This window comes from Lynx rufus, unplaced genomic scaffold, assembly GCF_022079265.1.
Source record: "Lynx rufus isolate CCGP_SWC_20201006 ecotype Redwood Valley unplaced genomic scaffold, mLynRuf1.p SCAF_9, whole genome shotgun sequence".
NCBI lineage: Eukaryota > Metazoa > Chordata > Mammalia > Carnivora > Felidae > Lynx > Lynx rufus.
The window spans coordinates 21,154,202-21,166,215 of NW_025814897.1; the positions used below are offsets into that span (position 1 = coordinate 21,154,202).

The 12,014-nt window shown below is 40.8% G+C and overlaps 1 protein-coding gene across 1 annotated transcript in view; it reads left to right on the forward strand.

Annotated features, from left to right (window-relative positions):
• Window positions 1-11,522, forward strand: part of VWA5A (von Willebrand factor A domain containing 5A) — a 35,538-nt gene extending 24,016 nt beyond the window's left edge. Inside the window, exons 15-18 of the mRNA XM_047072502.1 lie at window positions 5,264-5,419; window positions 6,710-6,840; window positions 10,365-10,491; window positions 11,039-11,522. Of these exons, the coding sequence (XP_046928458.1) occupies window positions 5,264-5,419; window positions 6,710-6,840; window positions 10,365-10,491; window positions 11,039-11,118 (494 nt within the window). The 3' untranslated portion in view covers window positions 11,119-11,522. The remainder of the gene's footprint in view (window positions 1-5,263; window positions 5,420-6,709; window positions 6,841-10,364; window positions 10,492-11,038) is intronic.
• Window positions 11,523-12,014: the final 492 nt, after the last annotated feature.

Genomic DNA, 12,014 nt, shown 5'->3' on the forward strand with positions numbered 1-12,014 from the left:
AATCTGAAACAGGCTCCAGGCTCTGAGCTGTCAGCACAGAGCCCGACGCAGGGCTTGAACTCACGGACCACGAGATCATGACCTGAGCCAAAGTCGGCCGCTTAACCGACTGAGCCACCCAGGCGCCCCTATTTGTAATTTTTTGAGGAACCTCCACACTGTTTTCCAGAGTGGTTGCACCAATTTGCATTCCCACCAACAGTGCAAGAGGGTTCCCGTTTCTCCACATCCTCTCCAGCATCTATAGTCTCCTGATTTGTTCATTTTGGCCACTCTGACTAGCGTGAGGTGATATCTGAGTGTGGTTTTGATTTGTATTTCCCTGATGAGGAGCGACATTGAGCATCTTTTCATGTGCCTGTTGGCCATCCGGATGTGAAGAGACTGTCTTTATTCCATTGGATATCCTTTCCTGCTTTGTCAGAGATTAGTTGGCCATACATTTGTGGTTCTCTTTCTGGATTCTCTATTCTGTTCCATTGATCTGAGTTTCTGTTTTGGGGCTGGTACCATACTGTCTTTATGGTTACAGCTTTGTAATATAGCTTGAAGTCTCGGATTATGATGCCTCCAGCTTTGGTTTTCTTTTTCAAGATTGCTTTGGCTATTTGGGGTCTTTTCTGGTTCCATTCAAATTTTAGGATTGTTTGTTCTCGCTCTGTGAAGAATGCTGGTGTTATTTTGATAGGTAATGCATTGAATATGTAGATTGCTTTGGATAGTATTGACATTTTAACAATATTTGTTCTTCCTATTCAGGAGCATGGAATATTTTTTCCATTATTTTGTGTCTTCACTTTCTTTCATAAGCTTTCTGTAGTTTTCGGTGTATAGATTTTTCACCTCTTTGGTTAGATTTATTCCGAGGTATTTTATGGTTTTTGATGCAATTGTACATGGGATTGGTTCCTTGATTTTCTGTTGCTTCATTGGTGTATAGGAATGCAACCAACTTCTGTGCATTGATTTTATACCCAGTGACTTTGCTGAATTCATGGATCGGTTCTAGCAGTTTTTTGGTGGAATCTTTTGGGTTTTCCATATAGAGTATCATGTCATCTGTGAAGAGTGAAGGTTTGACTTCCTCTTGGCTGATTTGGATGCCTTTAATCCTTTGTATTGTGTGATTGCTGGGGCTAAGACTTCTAATAGTATGTTGAATAACAGTGGTGAGAGTGGACATCCCTGTCTTGTTCCTGACCTTAGGGGGAAAGCTCTAAGTTTTTCCCCGTTGACAATGATATTAGCAGTTGTTCTTTCATATGTGGTTTTAATGATCTCGAGATATTATCCTTCTATCCCTACTTTTTTGAGGGTTTTTATCAAGAAAGGATGCTGTATTTTGTCAAATGCTTTCTCTGCATCTATTGAGAGGATCATGTGGTTTCTGTCCTTTCTTTGATTGATGTGATGTATCACATTGATTGTTTTGTGAATATTGAACCAGCCCTGCATCACAGGTATAAATCCAGCTTGGTCGTGGTGAATAATTCTTTTAATGTATTGTTGGATCCAGTTGGCTAGTATCTTGTTGAGGATTTTTGCATCCATGTTCATCAGGGAAATTAGTCTGTAGTTCTCCTTTTTAGGGAGGTCTTTGGTTTTAGAATCAAGGTAATGCTGGCTTCATAGAAAGAGTGGAAGTTTTCCTTCCATTTCTATTTTTTGGAACAGCTTCAAGAGAATAGGTGTTAACTCTTCCTTAAATGTTTGGTAGAATTCCCCTGGAAAGCCATCCGGCCCTGGACTCTTGTTTTTGGGAGATTTTTGATTACTGATTTGATTTCTTTACTGGTTATGGGTCTGTTCAAATTTTCTATTTCTTCCTGTTTCAGTTTTGGTAGTTTATATGTCTCCAGGAATTTGTTCATTTCTTCATATTGCCCATCTTATTGGCTTATAATTGCTCATAATATTCTCTTATTATTTTTGTATTTCTGCTGTGTTGGTTGTAATCTCTCCTCTTTCATTCTTGATTTTATTTATTTGGGTCCTTTCCTTTTTATTTTTGATCAAACTGGCTAGGGGTTTATCAATTTTGTTAGTCCTTTCAAAAAACCAGCTTATGGTTTCATTGATCTGTTCTACTGTTTTCTTTTTTTGTTTGTTTTTTGTTTTTTTGGTTTTGATAGCATTGGTTTCTGCTACAATCTTCATTATTTCCTGTCTTCTGCTGGTTTTGGGTTTTATTTGGTGTTCTTTTTCCAGCTCTTTAAGGTGTAAGGTTAGGTTATGTATCTGAGACCATCTTCCTACTTCAGGAAGGCCTGAAGTATTGCTATATACTTCCCTCCTATGACTGCCTTTGCTGTGTCCCAGAGATTTGGGGCTGTGGCGTTATCACTTTCATTGGCTTCCATGTACTTTTTAATTTATTCTTTAACTTCTTGGTTAGCCCATTCATTTTTTAGTTGGATGGTCTTTAGTCTCCAAGTTCTCTGTTATCTTTCCATATTTTTTTTCTTGTGGTTGATTTCGAGTTTCATAGCATTGTGGTCTGAAAATATGCACAGTGTGATCTTGATCTTTGTTGAAATTGTTGAGGGCTGATTTGTGTCCCCGTACGTGATCTATTCTGGAGAATGTTCCAAGTGCACTGGAGAAGAATGTGTATTCCACTGCTTTAGGATAAAATGTTCTTAATATATCTGTTAAGTCCATCTGGTCCAGTGTCATTCAAAGCCATTGTTTCCTTGTTGATCTTCTGTTTAGATGATCTGTCCATTGTTGTAAGTGGGGTGTTGAAGTCCCCTACTATGGTATTATTATCAAAGAGTTTCTTTATGTTTGTGTTAATTGATTTATATATTTGGGTGCCTCATGTTTGGAGTCTACATGCTTACAATTGTTAGATATTCTTGGTGGATGGACCCCTTACTTATGATATAATGCCCTTCTTCATCTCTTGTTACAGTCTTTATTTTAAAATCTAGATTGTCTGATATAAGTATGGCTACTCTTGCTTTCTTTTGGTGACCATTAGCATGATAGATGGTTCTCCATACCTTTACTTTCTATCAGAAGGTGTCTTTAGGTCTAAAATGGGTCTCTTGTAAACAGCATATAGATGGATATTGTTTTCTTATCCATTCTGTTACCCTATGTCTTTTGATTGCAACATTTAGTCCACTGATATTTAGAGTGAGTACTGAAAGGTATGAATTTATTGCCTTATGTTGTCTGTAGAGTTGGAATTTCTGGTGGTGTTCTCTGGTCCTTTCTAGTCTTTGTCACTTTTGGTCTTTTTTTTTTTTTTTTTGGTTGTTTATTTATTTGTTTTCATCTTTTCTCCCCTCAGAGAGTCCCCCTTAAAATTTCTTGCAGGGCTGGTTTAGTGGTCACAAACTAATTTTTATTTGTCTTGGAAACTCTTTATTTCTGCTTCTGTTTTTGAATGGCAGCCTTTCTGGATAAATTATTCTTTGCTGCATATTTTTCTGATTGAGCACATTGAATATATCCTGCCACTCCTTTCTGACCTGCCAAGTTTCTTGTGGATAGGTCTGTTGCGAACCTGCTCTGTCTTCCCTTGTACGTTAAAGACTTTTTTTCCCCTTGCTGCTTTCATGATTCTTTCCTTGCCTAAGTATTTTGTGAATTTGACAATGATATGTCTTGTTGAGGGTTGGTTTTTGTTGAATCTAACGGGAGTCCTCTGTGCTTCCTGGATTTTGATGTCTGTGTCCTTCCCAAGGTTAGGAAAGTTTTCTGCTGTGATTTGCTCACATAAACCTTCTACCCCTTTTTCTCTCTCTTTATCTTCTGGGACTCCTATGATTCTGCTGTTACTCCTTTTTAATGAGTCACTGAGTTCTCTAATTCTTAAATCGTGCTCTTTTGCCTTAGTCTCCGTCTTTCTGCTTCATTGTTCTCCATAAGTTTGTCCTCTATATCGCCGATTCACTGTTCTGCTTTATCTACTCTTCCATTCTTGCTGCCGTGACAACCATTCGAGATTGCAGCTCAGTTATAGCATTTTTTATTTTATCCTGACTAGCTTTTACTTCTTTTATCTCCACAGAAAGGGATTCTAATCTATTTTCAACCCCAGCTAATATTATTATTGTGATTCTAAATTCTTGTCCAGACATCTTGCTTGTATCTGTGTTGATTAAACCCATGGCTGTCATTTCTTCCTGTTGTTCCTTTTGAGGTGAATTACTTCGTTTTGTCATTTTGAAGGAAGAAAAGGAATTAATAAACTAAAAAAAAAGTACAATTAAAAACAACACAAAGAAATCAAATAAAGGATGCTAGAAATTAGGTGTGTTTTGGTCTGGTTGTTGAAAGGAGCTTGATAAATTAGAGAAAAAAGGGAAATATAAGAAAAAAAGAAAAAAGGAAAATGTTTGAAAATTTGAGAAAATGAATACAATAAAATAGAATAAAACGAGATGATGGAAGTAATAATTTTAAGAATTTACAAAAAAGTTAAAAATTTAGAAAAAAATTAAAGATATATTTTTAATAATGGAAAATAAAAATAATGTTTTTCTCTTTCTGCATTCAAGAAAAGAAAAGAAAAAGAAAAAAATTGAATAGATTGACCAGCAAACAGACTGAAATACGATTGAAATTACATCAGTCTCCCCTAGAAGTCGAACTGTGAATCACTTTATAGACTAAGCACATGGAGAGACTCTTGGTGTTCCTCAAGAGCTCTGTTGGCCCAGTTGGGCGGGGCTTAGTATAACAGCTCCATTCTCCAGTAGATGGCACTGCTTACCTCACAGGGGTGGATTGTTGTGGCATATAGAGGCGTTTATGCCCATGTGCGGGAGTGATGAAAATGGGTTGCCCAGCTACCTAGTCTCTAATATTGGAGCTCTGTGCTCTCCCTGACTAGCAATCAAGCACCCCTCCTTTGTCTCCGGCTTCTGTTCACTTCTCGCTTTTACACTGTCTGTGACGAAGCTGTCAGGCTGCCAGGTGGCACCTCCCTCCTGAGTTTTATTTCAGATGGGGCTGTGTTTCCCAGCCCCTCACTTCTGAGGGACTGTGGCTTTGACCCATTCTGGCCTTCTGGAGGAGGGTCTGGCTGAGCAATGGCCTGGTGCCAGTCCTCCTCAAGGAATGTTCATGAGACTCTGCCACTGCTGATGCTCAGAGACTGTGACTAGGCACCAGTCCACCCATGAAACATTTCATGCAGTTGTGTAGCAGCAGCATTTCCGGGATTATGGCAAATCACAACACACATCTGGCACCAGGCTTCCCTCTTAACATCCTTGTTCCAACACCAGTGAATGTGGTTGTTCTCCAGGGTCTGCTAGGATCTTTGGCTGTAGGCATGGTTCACAGCCTCCACCAAATATCTTCCAAGCAATGAAACTGCCTGTCCAAGACATAACGCCCCAGGAATTGAAGGACCTTGATGCTGGTTCCTGGGGATTTGACCTTCCCACCAGAGCACCGCCAGGTATCGAGCTGTAGAGTTTCAGACTCTATGCTTCCCTGTTTATAGTGTCTTAATGGAATTTAAACACTCTCCTTTCTCCTTCCTCCTTTCTCCCTTTTTTGTTCAGTCCCTTGCATACTCTTCCTTTTCTCTCCAGCCGCTTTTGGTGGGGGGTGCTTTCCCATACTCTCCCCACCCCCCATCTCCGTCTTCTCTCTGCAAGCAAAAACAGCTCTCTGCCCTCCACAGCTTCTCTCTCCACCAGTTCACCTCTCTGCACTGCGTACCTGCCAAGTTCTGTGGTTCAGGTTGTGCAGATTATTGTATTAGTCCTCAAGTCAATTTTCTAGGTGTGCAAGATGGTTTAGTGTTGATCTGGCTCCATTTCAGGGATGAGAGATGCAAAAGAACTTCCATGCTGTTCTGCCATCTTGGCCACTTTGAGAAAATTCTTCATGGTAGCCACAGAGTAGCTTTACTTTGTGTTGGTTTCCTAGGCCTTCCTCACTTAGAATATTCCAGCTCTGACCATCCTCTTAGCAAAGATGAAAGAAAAGTTACCTAGCAGTGGTGAGCTTCTGGTTTTTGTGAGCTATTTAGCAACTACTTTTTGTATGGAACCCAGGAAGGGCCTTCCATACTTTTTGTACATTTTGAGTGTTAGCAAAGCTGAGGTTCAAACTAAGACTGTTGAAATTCAGAGATTTTTTTCCCCCATTAGAATAGAATTGTTTTCTAGTTATAGTTTTTCTCACCTGCTAATTTCCAAGTTGCTCTAAGTACACCATCACATATGATAGATAACCAGATGTGAGATACTTTCTGTGTGGTCTTTAAGCAACTGTTGTAGCACCCAGATAAGACACTAGACTACCCTTTGAGGTACGTTGCTAGGTGCTTCCTTTATATCTGCTTTCTTTTGAAAATTTTTATAATTAAAATTCAAGCTACATTGGTGTAGAATTTTTTTTAATATACATCAAGTTTTAAGGCCCATTTAAATAGGACTGGATAAAACTTTAAGCAGCATTATCATGTGGGTTCTTTAGTTCCTCGTATCTTTTCCTTGTTGCTAAATTTTTAAGTGTAGCTCCCCTAGATTTAGTATATCATTCAGGTGGCCTACATTGTCACAGAGAAAATACCTGCCTCCCAGGGGAAGGACTATGACAGGTATCTTGGTAGGATCTGCTTAGCTGTGTGCTGTCACTATAGCCTGTCTTTCTCAGGTATGCTAAGACCTGTCTTTCTCAGGTATACTAAGGGATCGTAGCTCTATAATTTCTCACACTCTTTTTTTGTTCCCCAAAGTCTTTGGAGAGACTTATCTGGTGCAGCTGATATCCCTCCAAAATGCAGATGGTTCCTGGGATCTAGATGAAGATCTGGCCAGGATCCTAGGTATAAGTTTGAAAGACCTATGGTCTGCACTCCCTGTCAAGGTAAGATTCAGAGAAGAAAAAGGACTATGTATGTTTTTGAGGGGTTGGGGTCGGTCATGAGATTGGGGTGATTCATGACTCATCTGAGAAAGGAGACTATAGGAGGCCATAGACTAAATTGATTTCTAATAAATAGATGTTGAAGATTTTTCTTGGTATGTTAGAGAAGAACGAACAAGGAACTAAGAGCCTAGTTGGTGGGAGTTGATGGATGACAAAGGGAAAGCAAACATCTTCTTTCACTTCATATTCCCCATCAGTCATCTTAGTTAGAATAACTAACATTTTTTGAGCAATTACTCTCTGCCAGGCACCATGCTAAGCACTTAACATCCACTGACTTATTCATCATAATAATTAAAGTAAATCCTATTCACATTATTGCTATTTTATATAGAACCATAATACTGTGTCTGAGTTTTCCCAGCCAGTCAGTGGCAGAGCTGGATTCAGTTCTAGAACTGTCTTCAGAATCTACATTGCTACTAATTTGTGCATGTGTGCATGTGGCCCACAAATCAGCAAAATTTTACTGAAGTCAGGACAGGTATTAATAGGGAATCACCTAGTTATTTCAAATGTGTCTAAGTCTGCTAATGAGGACAAATTTCATTCCAGAATTTCAAGGCAACTTACCAAATCTTCTGAGAAATTGTTAAATATGGACAAAGACCAAAAGCCTGAAGGACAGGTGTTGTTCTGAATTTTCAAAATGTGAAAGGTGGTTAAATAAACCTCAGGGACACCTGGGTGGCTTAGTTGGTTGAGCATTGGGCTCTTGACTTTGGCTCAGGTCATGATCTCATGGTTCATGAGTTCAAGCCCCACACGGGTCTCTGCACTAACAGCGTAGAGCCTGCTTGGGATTCTCTCTCCCCTCTCTTTCTGTCCATACCTCACTAGTGCTCTCTCTCTCTCAAAATAAGCTTAAAAGAAACTTTTTAAATGATTAAAAAAAAAACCCTCAAAAATCCTATACCTGCATCAACTAATACAGTATCCACTTGTCCCATGGCTATTGAGCAATTGAAATATGGCTAATGCAAATGAGGAACCAAATTCTTAATTGAATTAAAATGGGATGTAATTGTGAAACACATGCTGATTTTAAGACTTACTGTAAAAAATGCAAATATTCATTAATAATTATTTTTATATTGATGTTAAAATGGTATTTTGAATGTGTTAGGTTAAATAAAACATATTAGTAAAATAATTGTACCTATTTATTTTTATATTTTTACACATGGCTACTAGGACATTTAGGATTATATGTGTGTGTGACATTATATTTCTACTAAAAAAACTGTTCTAGAACAAATAATTAAAAGGATAATTTATAAACCATTGGAAAAAGATATAAGAATCATGATGTTCTAACTCGGTTTTATTGGGAAACCAATGACATGTCAGACTAACATTTCCTTCTTCGACATGGTAACTGGGCCAACCAATCCAGGGAGTCAGGAACCCTGGGGTATCTGAATTTCATTAAGGAATTTGAATTTTTTAAACGATGAGTATATGGACTGAGAACAAACTCACTGAAAATTCATTGCACTGAGTAATGAATTTTTTCAAACTTACAACAGGTTTTTGGAGCCACCAGGCTCTGCATTCTCTGGAGGTTTATATTTTCAATGAAAATTTAGATCCAGTGCTAAATTTGTAAATTTGCCAAAACTGGGAGATAGAACAGTAACAAAATTGAGATCCCAAAAGACCTTGAACAATGAATGACTTGTAACTTTTCCTGAGGGGGGGAAAAAAACTTACTAGGAATCAAAATACTCTTTTTGCTTCTAAATCTTCAATTTTGTAATCAGAGAATAGAAGCAAAATGACTTAAGACCTATTGCAACATGGAGACTTGGGGTGACTGAAAACTTCATGTGAACCAACGCATGTGATATGTGATCAGTGGAAGGCACAGGGTTTTCAGAAGAGCTGTGTGTGTTATGTATTTGGGGCTGTGGTCATAGAATTTCATAAGTTCACTGACCTCCATATGTGACCACTTAAGGAAGTGTATTTTAGTTTTTATTTTTATTTTTTAAGTTGATTTATTTTGAGAGAGAGAGAGAGAGCAGCGAAGGGGCAGAGAGAGAGGGAGACAGAGAGAATCCCAAGTAGGCTTTACACTGTCAGTGCACAAAGCCGGATGCAGGCCTCGAACCTATGAACCGCGACTTCATGACCTGAGTCAAAATCAAGAGTCAGATGCTTAACCAACTGAGCCACCCAAGTGCCCCTAAGGAGGTATATTTTAAACATCACTGTGATGTTTGTTTCTAGACTAGATCAAGCATGGGGATTCTTATTGCTTTGACATTAGCAGTTCTTTTAAAGAAGAATGAAAAGAATTGAGAATTTTGATTGACAGGACTCCTCACAGAGGACCTGATAGCTGTTTCCAAATTTTAAAGGTCATGATCTAAAAGAACAGTTTTTCTTGATCTGTTGTGTCTATAAACTGAAGGTGGGACCCTGGGTGAAAACTCATTTTCTTTCTTTTTTAAAAAAAGATTTTTTTAATGTTTATTTATTTTTGAGAGAGACACAGAGTGTGAGCAGGGGAGGGGAAGAGAGAGAGAGGGAGGAAGAATCCGAAGCAGGCTCCAGGATCTGAGCTGTCAGCACAGAGCCCGACGTGGGGCTTGACCTCACTGTTGGTGAGGTCATGATCTGAGCCAAAGTCGGACCCTTAACCGACTGAGCCACCCAGGCATCCCTAAAACTCATTTTCTGTTCTCTGCCTGAGACTCTCTCTTGAGTGAACAGTGTGACTCCAGTCCCAGCTGTGTCATTTGCTACAAGGCCAACTTTGGGCAATTCATTTCACTTTCTTATGAATCAGTTTTCTGTCTCAAAAATGTCATTATTGGTGGGGCGCTTGGGTGGCTCAATGGTTAAGTGGCTGACTCTTGGTGTTGGCTCAGGTCATAATCTCATGGTTCTGTGAGTTCAAGCCCCACATGGGGCTTTGCACTGGCAGCCCAGAGACTGCTTGGGATTCCCTCTCTCTCTTTTTGTCTCTCTCTCTAGCTCTTTGCCCCTCCCCCACTCATGCTATCTCTGTCTCTCAAAATAAATAAATAAACTTAAAATTGTTTTTTTTAATTGAAAAATGTCATTATGGGTAATTCCTCTTTTTTTCCTTTTGGTTTGGCAAATATTCAAATAAAACATTCAATACTTTATAAAAATATAAAGAAATTATGCACGTATTCTCTTATCATAGCTTGGGAATGCTTGTTGGGGATTTTGTAGGAGTTTTCAGCACCGCCCTGGTGGTTCTGCTGGATTGAAAACTTAAGACTTTTCTACTCTAAGACTCACAATTTTTGCCCTGAGGCTCAGGGCCTGGCTTTACGCCTTGCAAGTAGCAGATGAGGTTCCGAGAGAGCAGGTCGTCACATTTAACAGCAGTTTGGAGCAAAGTGAGTGAGGAGGTGTTTGCGTCCCCTCGAGGGGCCTCCTGCTCCAACTTGGAGGTTTCAGGGAAGTCTCTGTGTGTTGTACAGGATGCAGATTCCTCAAGCTGGGCCACAGTCCTGGCGGTGGTTTGGCTACATGCCAAGGCTAAGCACCAGAAGTGTGAGTGGGAACTTCTGGAAAAGAAGGCCAGAACCTGGATTAACAGTAATGCAGGTAGGAGTTCAGTCCTAAGACCCCATCTCCTTCCCTCCATCGGAAGCTGGCCATCTTGCCAGGTGCTGAGCCTCCAAGCCTGCTAGAAGATGACTGAGAGGGAGGCCCCGTGGTCCTCTCCCAGTTCAGACCTTTTCTGGACTCCCCCATAGTTCTTTCCTTGGGGGGGGGTGCTGAGAGTGCAGTCTTAAATGGGGGAGGGGGAGGTGAGTAAAGAGGGAAAGGGACAAGGATGGGGACTGTGAATTGTGAGAAGGAGATGACGTGATGTTTATTCTCCTCACCATCTCGGTACTGTACCGAGTGTAAGGCTGGGCTGGAGGTCTCACCCCTTGGGGGTTTATTAGCTCACTGCTGCTCAGTATTTCCGGGTCTGAGAAGATGAAAGGGAATCTGGGCAGTAGGAAGAGGAAAGTCAGGGGTGTTAAAGAAAGACAGGAGCCGGACTCCGGGGAGATGAGCAGGCCAGTTTAGGGGAGACTCGGGGAAGAGCGTTCACTTGTCATTGTGATTCCTCAGCCTAATTCTTGTTTTCTCCTCCTAACAGGCTCCATCAAGAAAAAGCTTGTGAAAGCTGCTATTGCTTTTACCAAGTCCTCCGTGGACCCTGCTGTCTTTGGGATCTGAGGAGACTGTCCAGAGAAAGAAGTGCCTCTCCCCTGCTGCTGCCCTTTCCTTTACGCTCTCCTGCTGTGGTGTGTTTTTCCTTTTACACCTGGCCTGTCAGTTTCTTGACATACAAGTGAAGGATGCCCATCCCACCTTGCCTCTCTGTTCCCGGTTCCCTTTGGGTAGGGCGATCCGCTGCCCCCCCCAACATGTACCCTCAGCCAAGTGCCAGTGGTCCCAGAACCTGTTCCCTTTCTTGGAGGAATTTAAAGCATTTAGATATTTAGATATTTACATTCCTTCCGGGTTTTCCAGAATGACCACATGAAAAACAGGTGACACAGACTCCAGACTAACGGGTACAGCACTGATGTAGGAGATCCCTAAATAAGAGAATTCAGTGCATTATATTCACCTGTTCCCTTTGGTCTTTTTTTTTTTTTTTTTTTTTTTTGAGAGAGAGAGACATGGTGCAACTGAGCAAGGGGCAGAGAGAGAGAATCCCACAAGGGGCAAAGGACAGGGGAGAGAGAGAAGTGGGGCTCACCTGAACTGGGGCTCGAGCTCACCCAGTGTGGGACTCCCAGTGTGGGAACTGTGAGATCATGATCTGAGCCGAAGTCGGATGCTTAACGACTGAGCCAACCAGGCACCCCTATTCCCTTCGATCTTATATACTCATCCTGATCAGACTGCTGAGCTATCCAATTTTCTATTCTAAGATAGGACAAAGAGTTGGAAGGGAGGTTGAAAGCCAGCATCGGGATCAGTATAACCTCAAGATCACAAAGAGAGAGACTCCACGGGTCCTCTGTGAGAGGCGGCACTGCTGGTGGCCTTCCCGGTTGATTCCACTTGGATTTTGCTAACCAGTATCACATGCCTTCCCTCCCACTGCCTAAGAGACGGGATTG